This window comes from Cyprinus carpio, chromosome A15, assembly GCF_018340385.1.
Source record: "Cyprinus carpio isolate SPL01 chromosome A15, ASM1834038v1, whole genome shotgun sequence".
Lineage (NCBI taxonomy): Eukaryota > Metazoa > Chordata > Actinopteri > Cypriniformes > Cyprinidae > Cyprinus > Cyprinus carpio.
Genome location: NC_056586.1, coordinates 25,961,996 through 25,977,449, shown reverse-complemented (window position 1 = coordinate 25,977,449; position 15,454 = coordinate 25,961,996). Strand labels below are relative to the sequence as shown.

General features: G+C 39.8%; 1 protein-coding gene and 1 long non-coding RNA gene across 2 annotated transcripts; both read right to left on the bottom strand.

The window, feature by feature from the left end:
- Positions 1-277: 277 nt before the first annotated feature.
- On the bottom strand, positions 278-7,742 carry LOC109104189 (ubiquitin carboxyl-terminal hydrolase 16-like). Its single transcript, XM_019117558.2, has 17 exons — positions 7,582-7,742; positions 7,256-7,336; positions 6,981-7,165; positions 6,804-6,904; positions 6,617-6,732; positions 5,567-5,775; positions 5,387-5,482; positions 5,166-5,296; positions 4,178-4,265; positions 3,935-4,016; positions 3,657-3,802; positions 3,408-3,581; positions 2,035-2,689; positions 1,821-1,915; positions 1,636-1,722; positions 1,411-1,558; positions 278-1,249 (listed from the first exon to the last, which is right to left on the bottom strand). Exons 2-17 carry the CDS (start codon positions 7,314-7,316, stop codon positions 1,125-1,127), a joined length of 2,499 nt encoding a protein of 832 aa, XP_018973103.2. The 5' UTR covers positions 7,317-7,336; positions 7,582-7,742; the 3' UTR covers positions 278-1,124.
- A 2,072-nt stretch (positions 7,743-9,814) lies between these two features.
- Positions 9,815-10,966, bottom strand: LOC122134452. Its single transcript, XR_006161849.1, has 2 exons — positions 10,250-10,966; positions 9,815-9,903 (listed from the first exon to the last, which is right to left on the bottom strand). It is a non-coding gene; the product is annotated as an uncharacterized LOC122134452 (long non-coding RNA).
- Positions 10,967-15,454: the final 4,488 nt, after the last annotated feature.

Sequence of the window (15,454 nt, the reverse complement as noted above, 5' to 3'; positions counted from 1 at the left end):
GATGTCCACCGCAGGCTGCAGCGAGACGCTCCTCGAAAGAACAGCCAGGTCACGTGCTGCTTGTTACTTTTCTCAGCGCAGTCAAGTCGGAACTAATCACAGTTGTTTACGATGAAAGGACACGGGATTTATTTTACAGCGATTGATGCGTCAGATATTTATGTACATGAGAAATCATATCTTTCATTTATCAATAGAAAACGGTACCCCCCAATAATAATCTGTTTCCTTGAACTCAATGCAAAACACAAAGTATTGTTTAGACAAAATACGCTCGTTTTGAGTAGTGAAAATTGTCAATTTTATTTATTTGTATTTTAAGCCTTCTTAAAATGTTAGAAAACAAATATCTGCCATTATATTGAGGACAGCGAGGTATTTACTGCAATATAAAATTGTACTAATATATATATAACAGTTTAGTTTTATATTTAAGAAATAAAAAGGATGAATCTCTGTAATGTCGGTCATATTTCACCCCAAAATAAAACGAAAATATAGTTGGATTATATATCATATAAAAAATTAAGCCTATTCTTAAAACCATTATTTATTTAGATTTTAAACACATTTTAAATAACTGATAACATTTGAAAAATGTGTCCATGATCATTTACTAAACGTAGATAAAAATAAGAGTTATTATAACAATGAGAATAAATTATATATACCATTAATTTTGGGGTGGAATATGACCTTTCCTTATGAGATTAATCTAAAATGACTATCAGTCTTTCCAGGAAGATTGAAGGATACTCAAGAGACTCTTTGAGAAACACTGTATGAGGCAAACAACCGCACCACAGCCTCATCAAGCCGTCCCATCATGATCTAGACGTAAGAAAAAATATTTCATCGCTTCTGAATCACCACTGAAAATTATTAACTTCTGTTAAAAAAAAAAAATCCCAAGTAAGTTCTGCATCGTGACTGTTTGGATGAATGAAAACTCTCCCCTGAACAGCAGCTGATAACAGAGAAAGAAAATAAAAGATGATGCTCATTTGATTCAAGTTTTCAATTCATTAGCAGTGTGTTTTAACAGGATTTCCCAGCAGCAGCAGCACCCGAGTCGGAATGAAGCACCAGCAGCCCTTTGTTTTGAAGACGGTTCCTCATATGAGTTATGAGATCTTCTCGTAGAACAGGAGGTAGGCTTGGGAACCCTGCACTTTGGCCTCCGGAACCGGATGAACACTGCTGTCGCTGATGTGAAACCATGATCCTTTACTGGCCTCGGCGTGACCTGCTACGAGATGATGATTGGAAATAGATGATAATAATCAAAATGTCACTTTGCAATCAGCTCACATCAAGTTTCACTGATTTTATGTCCTTTAATATTAATGCATGTTCATATAAATCCATTTAGTTAAACGAAACCTCAGATTCAGCAGCGCAGATACTCACAACCAGCATCCAGCCCGTTTTCTACATAACTGTGTGTTGAAGGTCGTGATTTGACGTAAGCTGTATAATGTCCAGACCGCATGGTGCCGCTGTGCTCCACTATACCGTAAAGACTATACAGCACCCGCGTCTCGTCCTCCTTCACGCCCTAAAAACACAAACATTGTCTGATGCACACAGTTTTGAGTGAGTGATGGAAGGATGGATAAATGATCATTTGCTCACCTTGCAGTTTAAAGAGCAGAATGGAGCGAGATCCAGGATCTGAGGAAACTGCACATGTCTGTTCACCTTACACACACTGTATCCAACCTACAGGTGAACGACACAATGAAGGGCTTAAATGCAGATTTCTTTGAGTTGACTGGTGTGAAGAGATGTATGTGGGAGAGGAGGAACAAGCTGTTTACCTGCTGGAATCTCTTCAGGTGGAGCGTGAGAACCGCTGGAGGATCAGAGATCAGCATCTGCTTCAGGGCATCTCTGTAAACAGCTTTCTTACAACCTGACGACAACGACAAAACCTGTTCAGAAGCACTGCTCTCACAATTGAGGTTTATGCAGTTTTGTGTTTAATGACAAAAAAACTGGAGAGCAGCAAACACAGGTAAGTGAGCACAGTACCGTCTGCGGCTTTATGTCCAGACTGGCGTTTTGTGCAGGTGACACACATCAGTCTGTTGTTCTCTGTGAGATGTTCCACCTCAGTGAACTGATACAGACAGGACTCCACCGAACACTCCTGCTTCTCCGGCGCCGTCCTGCTGGCCAGGGATTGAAAGGCCAGCTCCGGGTCCTGATTCACTACGGTGTATTCTTTAGCATCACCTGAGGCCTCATCTCCACTCTCCATCTCTCCTTCTGAAGCTGTTTTTAGTGACACAGCATTCAGTTCTGCTACTAACTGATCCTCTTCATCACAAAGCTGGTCAGCACCGTCCTCTTTCTCAATTGCATTCACGTCTTCTATTTCTTCTCCCTCCACAGACACGTCTTCAGTGGTCTGGTCTTCAGATAAAGCAGTGAAGCGGTTGTTGACAGAAGTAGCATGTTCTTGCTCAGGTTCCTCATCATCTTCATCCTCATTTTGTGAGCATGCAGGAGGTTTCTCGAGGCTCAGATGCTCCTGGATGTTTTCGCCTGATTCTGCATCAGTGCTGCCGTTTACTGATACACTCTGATTGGAGGCGTCTGCTGGATCGGTGCTGCTAGCTGTGCTCTGATTGGTCAGAGAGTCCAGAATGACTTTACTGCCCAGTTTCTGCTGACGTCTCTGACCCTATGGACACAAAAGTCAATAATAAGCATATAGCGGTATCTCACATCATCTGAATTCGACTTAATATTTTGGAAATGATGTTACTGGAACATATGTTTTTGATATAGAGTTTGAAACTGCAGTTAATAATAAAAAGCAATATTTTGCAATTTAATTCTGTCTTATGTAATGACGATATATACATAATAGAATTTAATGAAATGAGCATTTATTTTGCATATTTTCTCAAAAAAAAAAAAAAAAAAGAACAGTTGAGGCTAAAATGTGCATTAATCCGCCAAAGCGATTATTAATAAATGGCAATATAAAGGCAAAATATAAATACTAGATTTCTATGAGATTTAAAGAACATTTATTTTACATACTGCGATATTTACTCAAAACTCACAAAAAAAAATTGTTTTGGAGCTAAAATGTTTGTTAAGCAGCTAAATCAAATCAGCTAAATAACATTTTTGCAATTTAATTCTGGCTCATATAATGATGATATATACACACTAGATTTTAAATTAAATTAAAATTTATTTTAAACAATATATACTCCATTCACAAAAAAAAAAAAGTTGGAGCTTAATTGTCTGTTAATCATTCAATGCCGTTAACACTAAATATTAAACAGCCTGGTCAATATATATGAGCATCACTAGTTATAACAGATGTAATAACAAAGACATTATTATTCCCACTTATTGATTTGAACCTGTGTGTGTGTCTTTACCTTGGCCTGTTTCTTGGCCTGTTTCTTTGCTTTCTTCTGCTGGTACTTGCTTCCTGTTCCTGTAGGCATGTCTTCATTCCCATTGGCCAGAGATGCTGTGTTTTCTCGGTCTCCATCATCACTGACGCTGATGCGATGCTGGGTGACCTTCTTCTGATTCTTCTTCCTGTAGGCCTGGAGCAAACACTCAAATCAGTTAACTTTCCCAGAATATTCACATGAGGGATAAAGCGTCTATATGGAGCTCACCTCATCAGCTACAGGAAGAGAAAGATCCAGAAACATCTCTGTCACCAGAGACACAGTTCTGCACTCTTTACACATCACTGTGCTGCTCATCTCTCCTCCAAACACTCGGTCCACAAAGTTCTTGGGTGCACCGTTTTTCTCATACTCTGGTGAACATGATGCAAGAAAAAGTCAAAGTATATAAATATAATTTTACTCATGTTTTGTGTTTAATCATGCTTTAACATTACATTAAAATATATCATTTGCCATTCTGGTAATCTGATAATGACTTGTACCTTTAATAACCTTCTTCATCTGCTCAGCCTCTAAGCTTTTGCCAGAGTTTTTCAAAGCCTTCAGAATTCCAGAATTAACTCTCTGGAAAATAAATAAACAGCAGGAGGACTCAGTTACACTAAAATGTCTCAAACATTCTTTATAGTCTTATGAAATGACAGGGAACTAGCAGACATGAGTCCACTGCTAAGCTGATGCACATTTCTTCTGGTCTGTGTTCATGTCCTGTTAAAGGGTCATACTTTGACTTCTTCTGCTCTCATGCCGTCCAGAAGGTACCGCAGAAGCTCCTGACTGTCCTGCTGCTGAAAGCCTTTAAATCGTGGAGCTCTGTGAACAACAGATAACAAGAAAGACTGCATTTATTTAATATACAGAACACAGAAAAAAAAACATGTATATTGTAAATTATTATTGCAATTTAATAGAACTGTGTTTCATTTTAATATATTCTAAAATATAATTTATTCATGTGATTCGCAGCTGAATTTTCAGCATCATTACTCCAGTCTTCAGTGTCACATGATCCTTCAGAAATCATTCTAATATGCTGATTTGGAATTATTTTCAGGATTATTTGGTAGTAGTCACTTGTTTCAAAAAATAAAATGGACCTATTTTTAATTACATTTTGAACGTAGGGTAAATATTGTTTTAATTATTTTTGGAGGCTTTCTGTTATTTGTGAACCTGGACCACAAAACTAGTCATAAGGGTCATCATCTGAAAGCTGAATAAATGAACTTTCCATTGATGTATGATTTGTTAGGATCGGACAAAATGTGGCGAGATACAACTATTTGAAAATCTAGAATCTGAGGATGCAAAAAAAATCTAAATACTAAGAAAATCACCTTTAAAGTTGTCCAAATGAAGTTCTTAGCCATACATATTACTAATCAAAAATTAAGTTTTAATATATTTACAGTAGGAAATTTACAAATCATCTTCATGGAACCTGATCTTTACTTTATATCCTAATGATTTTTGGCATAAAAGAAAAATCAATAATTTTGACCCATACAATGTATTTTTGGCTATTGCTACCCCAGCGATTTTAGACTGGTTTTGTGCTCCAGGGTCACATTTGATCTATTGTAAATAGATAATCCAGTCTCTCAAGTTCATCATGACCAAACTAAATATACGCAAAAAAATCTTTTCAGGACAGAACATCGTTCTTGTTATGTGAGGCGTCTGCGCTGGGACCTCTTTTGTTTAGCTACTTACTTTTTACACACTTGTGTGAAGAGTTCTTTCGGGGTCACCACACCTTTCTTGGTCTCCTGGATTTCATTCAGTAACTGACACATTGCCAGCGTGAGCGAGCCGGGCCTTTCCAGCTGGATCTGAAGAGGATCCTGAAAACATAATGTGAAAACATCCTGTTAGATGAAGCTTTATTCATAAAATGAGCCAGAGAAGAACATACTGCGGCTCAGCATCAGTACCAGCTCAGAAGACAGTGCAGGAGTGACGGTGAAGCAGCTCTTCTCATCTGTGATCTGGCTCAGCAGTTCTCGCAAAAACTGCGTCTGTGATAAATTCTGAGAGGGAGACGAGAACATCAGGGTTAGCGGAGCATGCAAGCGTGTTTCTGTTTGTCATGTGAAGTGTTTTATACTCTGCACCTGCACGACTGCATTGAAGAAGCACGTGTTTCCCAGATTACTGAGACCCCTGACGTTCACAGCACCAGAGCTTCCTGCGGATGCTGCTTTCTGTCTTCTGGGACTCTCATCATGATTCGAGCTGCTCTTTTGCTTCTCCTTGTTCTCTTTCTCTTCGTCCAGCACTTGCTCTGTTGGATTCGTCACTAAGCTCTCTTCCTTTTTACTTTCTGCAGAGTATGTATGCAAATGTATGCTTTTTAAGGCAAAACCAATGTTATTTCATGCACTGGTCAATTTTAAGGCTATTATGCTTCCAAAACATTTCAGACCAATGGAAAGAAAACATCCAAAATACACATTTAAGTGTTTATTTATTACACTTTACCTTTTTTAATTATGAAACATATCTTTAGAAGTAATTTCCTCAAATTGAGTCGGAAATCTCCCCTTCAGCAGCACTTGCATACACCTTTCAAGTTTATACATTTTGAAGTTTTTTTTATAGAAATGTTTGTTTATATATATCATTTGCATGATTTATATAACATTTTATTCCTAACAACATGATGAAAATTTACTTTTTTTGCCTGTTTACACTATTTTCTGATTTATTGTGTGATTAATAAACCCTAATAAAAACCTTTAACTCTAATACGTCAATAAAACTGGAATTTTCAACATGGCTTAAACGTTCCGATTTAGAATCTGAAAATTCAAATTAGCGCATATTTAAGTAGATAACATCTAATTTGCATATTTAAAAACCTGTAATACTTCTAATACAATAAAAACCTTAAAATATTATGATTAATCAGCTGGGGGAAGTATGGTGATATCTATAAGTTAGCATTTTTACCCTATTCATGTGTGGTGTCTTGCCTTAAATTAGTGCCTTTGGTAATCCCAAACACTTTTAGAATATTAAATACCTAAATATATATATTGATAAAAATCACAAAAATGATTAAAAAAAAAAACGTGCAGTTTCTATGATCATCAGCCTCTAAAATCCATAAACTACAGATATTTTATAAGCGTAAATTGACCTAAAAAGTCTAAAACACCTACTTTTGTTGGAGTTCCTCTTGCTGGGATCCGTCAGCACTTCTTTTCTTATGTTTGTGATCAACTGCGCCAGCTTCCCCGTCCTGGAATACTGAACTTCATCATCACAGATGTAACACCTGCGGCACACAGAGCTCTGAATACACAAACCTGCCACATTTCAGTGAGGAGGTGGATGTGTGTCACTCACCAGACGCTCCAGACGTCCAGACTGAGCACTAAACAGTGCGGCTCGGACCGAGGCGTCTCGTAGTGCTTGATCGCATGCTGATTCTCCGATCTCCCGCAGCCCTGACGAGGACCACACCATGGGTTGTTATGTGCAGCTGGTCAACAGTAATGTGTTATAAGTCACCTGAGCACTTACTCTGTGGCCGCATTTCAGGCACATCCACACAGCTGGACTTTCTCTGTCAGGTTCATCCTCAGAGATCTGCTTTTCAACAGGTTTGTCCGGCTCACAGTCTTGACACGAGCTCCATTGCTCATCCAGACCGGCTTTCTTCAGTAAGCTGTGCTCTATTCCTTTCCGGATGTGAGAGCAGGACACCCCTACAGAGCAGCAGAAGAATCATGTGTGAGGTGTCATGATTTAAATCACTGTCAGCATCTCATTGTTCAGGGCAGCTGTCATACACATACCTGCTGTCTCAGTGCTGCTGTCTGCTCGAGGACTTCTGTCTTTCCCCTTCTTTTTACCCATTCTGGTTTATAGAGGAGCACCTGAATGGGGTCAAAAGCATGGCATGTATATTAACAGCACATAATAATACAACATAATAAATGACTGTATCAGCAAATACCGCTCTCCGATACAAAATACGTTGAGAAAAGTAATAAAGTTGTGTCGGTTTAATTAGTATACAATTAATATTGGACGTTAAATAAACCGCTGAAAATGCAAATTAACCGCAGCAGCTGCTATTTTCAGAAGAAAAACATGGCGAAAACAGTTTAAGTAAACTTACGAAGCCACGAAATTCATTTAAAACTCTGTAAAGGGAATTTCATCCATCCAAATTCCCGTAATTATATAGTTTGTAGCGACACAAACCGCATTATAACGTCAGCGTAAAGCATGAGCACCAACTGCTCTGAGTGTTTCCGGGTGACGCTCGATGCGCCTGAGGTTCATTTCAAAATAAGAGTCTTACTGAAGCGTATTTAAATTCAGGTTGGACATGACACATATCTTGTTTTTCACTGTCTAATCTAGTGGTATCTGTCACTGTCAAAAGCTACATCTATAAAATGTTAATTAGACTAGATTTACACTCAAAAAAAAAAAAACCTCAAAACCCCTATTTGTGGATAATTTTGACATTTTTATTTTAATTCTGTGACCTGCATGCGTGTGCCTTTTTATTATAAAATGTGTATTCAGTAATATTATCTATTTATGACTACAAACAAATTAAGCTTTGTTCATTTTCGGTTTGTGTGTTACATGCTTTTACACTTTTTTACCTTCACACAAATTAGCTTTTTCGGTGATTGATTACCTCGTGATCTGAAGGATCCAAAAAGACAGCGAATATATATATATATATATATATGAGCCAAAAGGTGTGTTCTATGAAATGTGGGGTCTTCTATTCTCCATCCAATCTCTAAAAAAGTTATTTAATTCTAAATAAGATTGAGTTATTCCAAATATGTACAGTACGTGGAGTGAAGTTCATACAGTAACTTGAAATGATTTGATAAAACAGAGATAATTCTAGTGGATATTTTTGTAAAAGAAAAAAAAATGAGCAAAAGAAAATTAATTTTACCTACATTATTAAAATTCCTCTGCAAATACAAATCCAAAAACTTTATTGTCTTGCCAGCAAAGGGAAGGAAACATTACAGGTTAAAAAAATGCAACATTTTAAATATAAATTTCTGTTCAGTAGTCAGGCTCTTGATGCTCTCTAATGTAAAACATGTCACCTTACACTAAATTTACACATAGTAATAAAGTAAAAAAAATACTGTTATTATAAAATGTATCTCTTTCTCCCATAACCAAAGTTGTCTATAGTGCACAATATACATATCTTTTATACAATATCTATGGCTTGTTAATTAAAATGTTTTACTTTTGTCACTTAAAAAGATAGTTCACACAAAAATGAAAACTCTGCCATCTAAGAAACAACAAAATTTGAAACAAGTGTTACAGCATCTGTACTGTAATCAATATCTAGCAAATTCAAAACAACCCCAAATTGTTCACAGTGGTTTTCAACATTCATGCACAGAGCATCATGTACAAAACTTAAATTATACAGCAAGTTCAGGTCCTCTAAAGAGACAAAAGAACAGACCCACAAAATATAAAAACAATACAATGATGTGAATTGAGTGTGATCGCTGTGAGTCTCTGTGTCTTGAGTCTCTGTTGACTGTGTGACTTCAGAAATTGAATCAAGAGGAATATGATTCAACATTAGTAATTAAACTAAAAACAATTAGTAATGAACTGTGTTCAGACTCAGAGACAGGATGAAAAAAGTAAGAAACTAAAGACTATCCACCTTTTTCCTCAATGTGGAAGTAAGCCTATGAGTGAGACTTCCGGTTCATTAGCTGTTATAGGTAATAACGAGGAGAATAACAACGTGCAGTAAACGGTAAAACTGTTTGCAGTACAAACTAGAGTGTTCTTAATTAAGATAACTTATTAAAATAATATGATAGGACACATGAACTGTCAATATCAAGCAGCAAAACGAACTGTTTTGTACAGCTAAAAATATCTGGACGGACATGAGACTGGAAGCTAGATCCATAGAATTTACAAATGGTGGCGCACATTTTTACGTCTGGAAAAAGGTGGATAATATAAAAGATTTTGGTGTAAACTTGAATAGATCATCATAAAAGTAGCTAAAAAATACAAATATTTTACAAAAATGAATTTTCAATTAAATAATTTGCATATTTGTTCCTCTCTGCTGGTAGACACATTAATAACATCTATCTGTTCATTAATCAGGCTCTTGATTTTTCCTCAAAGTAAAACTTTTAAACCTTTTCTTGATTTTACAGCTACATTGTTATAAGTATCTTGTAAATCTAAAATAATTCCAACTCGCTAATGGTACTTATCAGCACTGATTTTCATGAGCTTATACATTTTTTTTCTCTAATAAATTATTGTGGAAATCCATAATTGAAGAGAACAGAGATTAAAAAAAGATTGCCATTGGTCTCTGTGTCTTCAGTCTCTGTTGATTGTGTGACTGAGTGTCTCTGTAGCAGCTGATCCTGAAGAAACTGGACTGACTTATAAATACTGAGTTCTAAAATAAAACACACAGACAGTCACATATGAGAATGAGACATTAATGCTGTCACATCACATCAGCAGATCCATTTCAGAAAAAACAGGCAGAGATATGAATGAGAAACTGCTAGTATATTAATAACAGTAAATGACCAACAACTCTCTCTTTATGACAGAGACACTGTAAAATATGAAAATATTAATATATTGGTAGATCACTCACATCACAGAATGTTAAATTGTATAGACTAATGCAGAACTGAATAATTATCTAACACAAATACTCCAGTTACACACATACTGTAAGACGCCTGTTACTAAACATGGGCCAATTTAAATGCTTTAAATAAAAATATACTTACAGTGGTATAATCTCTCCAGTTTGTAATGTGGATCATCCTTCAGATCAGAGAGTAATTTCACATCTGATTGACTTAGTCCATTCCAAGACAGATCCAGTTCTTTCAGGTGTGAGGGGTTTGATCTCAGAGCTGAAGCCAGAGCAGCACAACCTTCATCTGTGAGACCACAATCAACCAACCTGTAGAGAACAATGACACACTGTGAATTGTAGTTGAAGTGTCTGTAGTTTGTTATTGACTCTGGTCTCAGAGCAGGAGAGGAGATATAATGATAATTACTGCCACATACTGCTGCTGATATAATGAAATTTATGAATGTTGATGCTCAGTGGTGCTGTTTGAAACTCATGTGCTTCAGGACTGAACAGACACACAAAGTTGTCTTTTTTTGTTTTGCACAAAATGGTTCAAGCACAACTTTTGATGTTCTTCAAAAAGAAGACAACAAATGTATGATATTTCCTTGGAAAGTGTTTAAAGACATTCCCGAAATAATGTTATTGTGCTGTATGTGTGACTGTGAGGGACAGAGAGAAGATACTAAGAAGGGGGATGGGTTTCATTCAGAAATGATCACCCTATTTTTTTTTTCTTTACCGTCCATTGTTAGAGCTTTTGAGCACTGAAAAGTTGTGGGACTCAAAAAAATGGTCATTTGAATTTAGAACAGCAAAGGGAAGGGGTGTGTGATTTTTATCGTCTTTGATAATATTGCAATTGTTGTTTGCCGGGGGAAAAAACATCTTGAGAGTCCAGAAGCATTCACTGTGTGATGAAGCCTATTGGAATGCAGTTTGAATGCCCCTACATTTCAAGTTATGAAAGCAAAAAAAAAAAAAAAAATCCCCATGTATAGGTTTTTGTTTTTTTTTATAAAATATGATATAGTTAAGCAATTTCTCACAAGCATAAGTTTTTATACAACGGTTCAACAAACAAGAAGTTAAAACTGAGTGAGTTACATTTTAGACACATACTAGCTGTTTTTTCCTGTTTTGCCAATGAAACAATGAACAAAGCCAGATCAGAACATTTTCACATCTCAAAACAACACTGCAGTCTTTCGTTCCTAAATGAATCTGTTTTTTAATTAATCGAGTGAGTCAATGATCCAATAATCCATTTATAATTTATAAGCAAGATGGCACTGCACATGGCAGCCACAGTGCTTCGCACTCCAGTAGTTTTAGTGTTTTTGTTAGTTTTTCCTGTTTTTTGTTTTTCAAATACGATCAGTTTCACCAGGGATGAACTTCTGAACATTCGGCAGAACATACCACAAAATCTCCTACCGGTTTTCGATTATTCGGATGTTTTGCTGAACATAGTACAGGTGTTTCTCAATAAATTAGAATGTCGAGGAAAAGTTAATTTATTTCAGTAATTCAACTCAAATTGTGAAACTCATGTATTAAATAAATTCAATGCACACAGACTGAAGTAGTTTAAGTCTTTGGTTCTTTTAATTGTGATGATTTTGGCTCACATTTAATAAAAACCCACTTCCAATAAGGTTTTAGTTATTAACATTAATTATATTCAATTACATTAACAACAATAGTATGGCATTTATTAATGTGAGTCTCTCTCTCTGTCTTTCTCTCTCTCTCTCTCTCTCACACACACACACACACACACACACACACACACACACACACACACACACACACACACACACACACACACACACACAACAAATTAGAATACTTCATAAAACCAATAAAAAAAAAAAAAAAAAAAAACATTTAGTGAATTGTTGGCCTTCTGGAAAGTATGTTAATTTACTGTACATGTACTCAATACTTGGTAGGGGCTCCTTTTGCTTTAATTACTGCCTCAATTCTGTGTCCCATGGAGGTGATCAGTTTGTGGCACTGCTGAGGTGGTATGGAAGCCCAGGTTTCTTTGACAGTGGCCTTGAGCTCATCTGCATTTTTTGGTCTCTTGTTTCTCATTTTCCCCTTTACAATAGCCCATAGATTCTTTATGGGGTTCAGGTCTGTTGAGTTTGCTGGCCAATCAAGCACACCAACACCATGGTCATTTAACCAACTTTTGGTGCTTTTGGCAGTGTGGGTAGGTGCCAAATCCTGCTGGAAAATGAAATCAGCATCTTGATGTCTTGGTGACATTCATCTCCCAGAACCTGAAGTGGGACACTCACAACGGCCTAACAGAGGCTGTACTTTCTTCATCAGCTAAGGAAGTTTAACCTCTCACAGGAGCTGCATGAACAGTTCTACTTGGCCATCGAGTCAGTCCTGTGTACTTCTACAATTGTCTGTTTTGGTTTAGTTACAAAATCAGACATCAGAAGACTACAGAGAACGGTTCGGACTGCTGAAAGGATCATTGGTGCTCCCATGCCCACCCTTCAAGAACTGTATACATCCAGAGTGAGGAAAAGGGCTCAGAAAATCACTCCGGATCCCTTACATCAAAGTTATCCCCTTTTTGAACTTTTGCCATCTGGCTGACGCTACAAAACCCCAAATACCAGGAAAGCCAGGCACAAGAACAGTTTCTTCCCCAAGGCAATCTACCTTATGAAGAGTTAAATGTCCCCCCCCATTATGCAATAAAAATGTGCAATAATCTTGTATTTATTTGTTACCACCTCCATCCCAGTAAAGCCCTGCATCTCTTTCTAATCTATTACATTCTAAGCAGAGCAGGAAGCCCGGGTGGAGCCGACGGAACTGGAGTCCGCCAGGCCAGAGCAGACGGAACTGGAGTCCGCCAGGCCAGAGCAGACGGAACTGGAGCCCGCCAGCCCAGAGCAGACAGAACTGGAGCCCACCAGGGTGTAGCAGAGGACCACCACAGCCGAGCAGATAGAACTGAAGCCCACCAGGGCATAGCAGATGGAACTGAAGCCCACCAGGGTGGAGCAGAGGACCACCACAGCCAAACAGATGGGACAGAAGCCCACCAGGGCAGAGCAGATGGAACTGAAGCCCACCAGGGTGGAGCAGGTGGAACTGTAGCCCACCAGGGAGGAGCAGAGGACCACCACAGCCAAGCAGACGGGACAGAAACCCACCAGGGTGGAGCAGAGGACCACCACAGCCAAACAGATGGGACAGAAGCTAAACTGGGGGGGGGTGGTGGAGTTGAAGCCCACCAGGGCGGAGCAGATGGAACAGGTGCCCACCAGGGCGGAGCAGACGGGACAGAAGCCCACCAGGGTGGAGCAGAGGACCACCACAGCCGAGCAGACGGGACAGAAACCCACCAGGGTGGAGCAGAAGACCACCAGAGCCAAACAGATGGGACAGAATCCCACCAGGGCAGAGCAGAAGACCACCACAGCCAAGCAGATGGGACAGAAGCCCACTAGGGCGGAGCAGATGGAACTGAAGCACACCAGGGCGGAGCAGAAGGAACTGGAGCCCACCAAGGAGGAGCAGGCAGAACTGGAGCCCACCAAGGCGGAGCAGGCAGAACTGGAGCCCACCAGGGCGGAGCAGGCAGAACTGGAGCCCACCAAGGCGGAGCAGGTGGAACTGGAGCCCACCAGGGTGGAGCAGGCGGAACTGGAGCCCACCAGGGCGGAGCAGGAGGAACTGGAGCGCATACAAGGAATTTCCGCAGGCGGAACTGAAGCCCACCAGGGCAGAGCAGATGGGGTCGGGATCCATGGCAGAGACTGGGGCCTAGAGAAAGCAGAGACAGACAACACAGGCAGTGCATTCCTGGTCTCAGGGACCGAGGCAGGGAACACAGAGAGTTCATAAACGGCCTCCATAGCCATGACAGGACAGAACGAGAGTTCACAGACCACCTCCATAGCCGTGACAGGACAGAATGAGGATTCGCAGACGGCATTCATAGCTGTGACAGGACAGGACAAGAGGTCATAGGCGGCCTCCATAACCGTGACAGGACAGGACGAGAGTTCACTGACGGCCTCCATAGCCGTGACAGGACAGGACGAGAGTTCACAGGTTGATACCACTGACACCTCTGGAGGTGCTGCAGCACCTCTGGAAGTTCTACAGCGGTACCTACAGAAAACAGGGGGAGTTTATTAATAGTCTTTTTAGCAGGGCAGAAGCAATGTTCATCAATGGTTCCTTTGACAGTGACATAATGGGATGAAAGTGAGTTGCTGGGCACCACCTCCTCTAGAGTTTCAGTGGTGGTGTACGCAGCCCAAACGCAACATAAAACAATGGGGAATCAGTTCCTGCACAGGAGGGGTTGAGCGCTCTGGTTTTGGGATACCAGCTGCTCTTACTGACAGCAGCGGTGGATCCTCCGTGCTGGATGCCAATCTGGGATACTGAAGAGCTGACCTCCAGGCTCTGGGTGCAACAGACAAGACGTGACGAGCCTCTGGAAGTTCAGCGGAGACGTGGTGAGCCTCTGGAAGTTCAGCTGAGACGTGGCGAGACTCTGGAAGTTCAGCTGAGACATGGTGAGACTCTGGAAGTTCAGCTGAGATGTGGTGAGACTCTGGAAGTTCAGCTGGAAGTTCAGCTGGAAGTTCAGCTGAGATGTGACGAGACTCTGGAAGATCAACGGTGACTCGATTTGACTCTGGAGGATCAACGGTGACTCGATTTGACTCTGGAAGATCAACGGTGACTCGATTTGACTCTGGAAGATCAACGGTGACTCGATTTGACTCTGGAAGATCAACGGTGACTAGACTTGACTCTGGAGGATCAACGGTGACTCGATTTGACTCTGGAAGATCAACGGTGACTAGACTTGACTCTGGAAGATCAACGGTGACTAGACTTGACTCTGGAAGAGCAACGGTGACTAGACTTTACTCTGGAAGATCAACGGTGACTTGATTTGACTCTGGAAGATCAACGGTGACTCGATTTGACTTTGGAAGATCAACGTGACTTGACGGGGCATTGTCGTGTCCACCATTTTGTGGCCAGGCCCTACTTTCACAGCTATTTTGTGAGTGCGCTCATGTGCAGCTGCCATTTCACGAATGAGTGCGATGTCGCGTTCCTCCTCTGTGACACCCATAGTAAACAAAGAGCCAACAGACAACAAAGCATAGTCCAGGAACTGACAGAGTGATGAACGCGGACCCTCGCGTCTAAACTTAGATTGGAGAGGTTGATTTATTCCAATTGCAGAAGAAAATCTCTATCAAAATAATGTCTGGTAACTCAGAATAGCAAGCAATGGCTAAAAACTCTCTAATATGGTTAACCAGTGATTATGGGCCTTGCTTAA

What these genes read in the sequence shown, in the direction of transcription:
- LOC109104189 (XM_019117558.2), bottom strand. Translation starts at nt 7,316, where the DNA reads ATGGGTAAAAAGAAGGGGAAAGACAGAAGTCCTCGAGCAGACAGCAGC. An exon ending in CAGCAGCACTGAGACAGCAG is followed by an intron (nt 7,166 to 7,255) that starts GTATGTGTATGA and finishes GCTGCTCTGTAG; the next exon opens with GGGTGTCCTGCTCTCACATC. An exon ending in TCTTCAATGCAGTCGTGCAG is followed by an intron (nt 5,483 to 5,566) that starts GTGCAGAGTATA and finishes TCTCCCTCTCAG; the next exon opens with AATTTATCACAGACGCAGTT.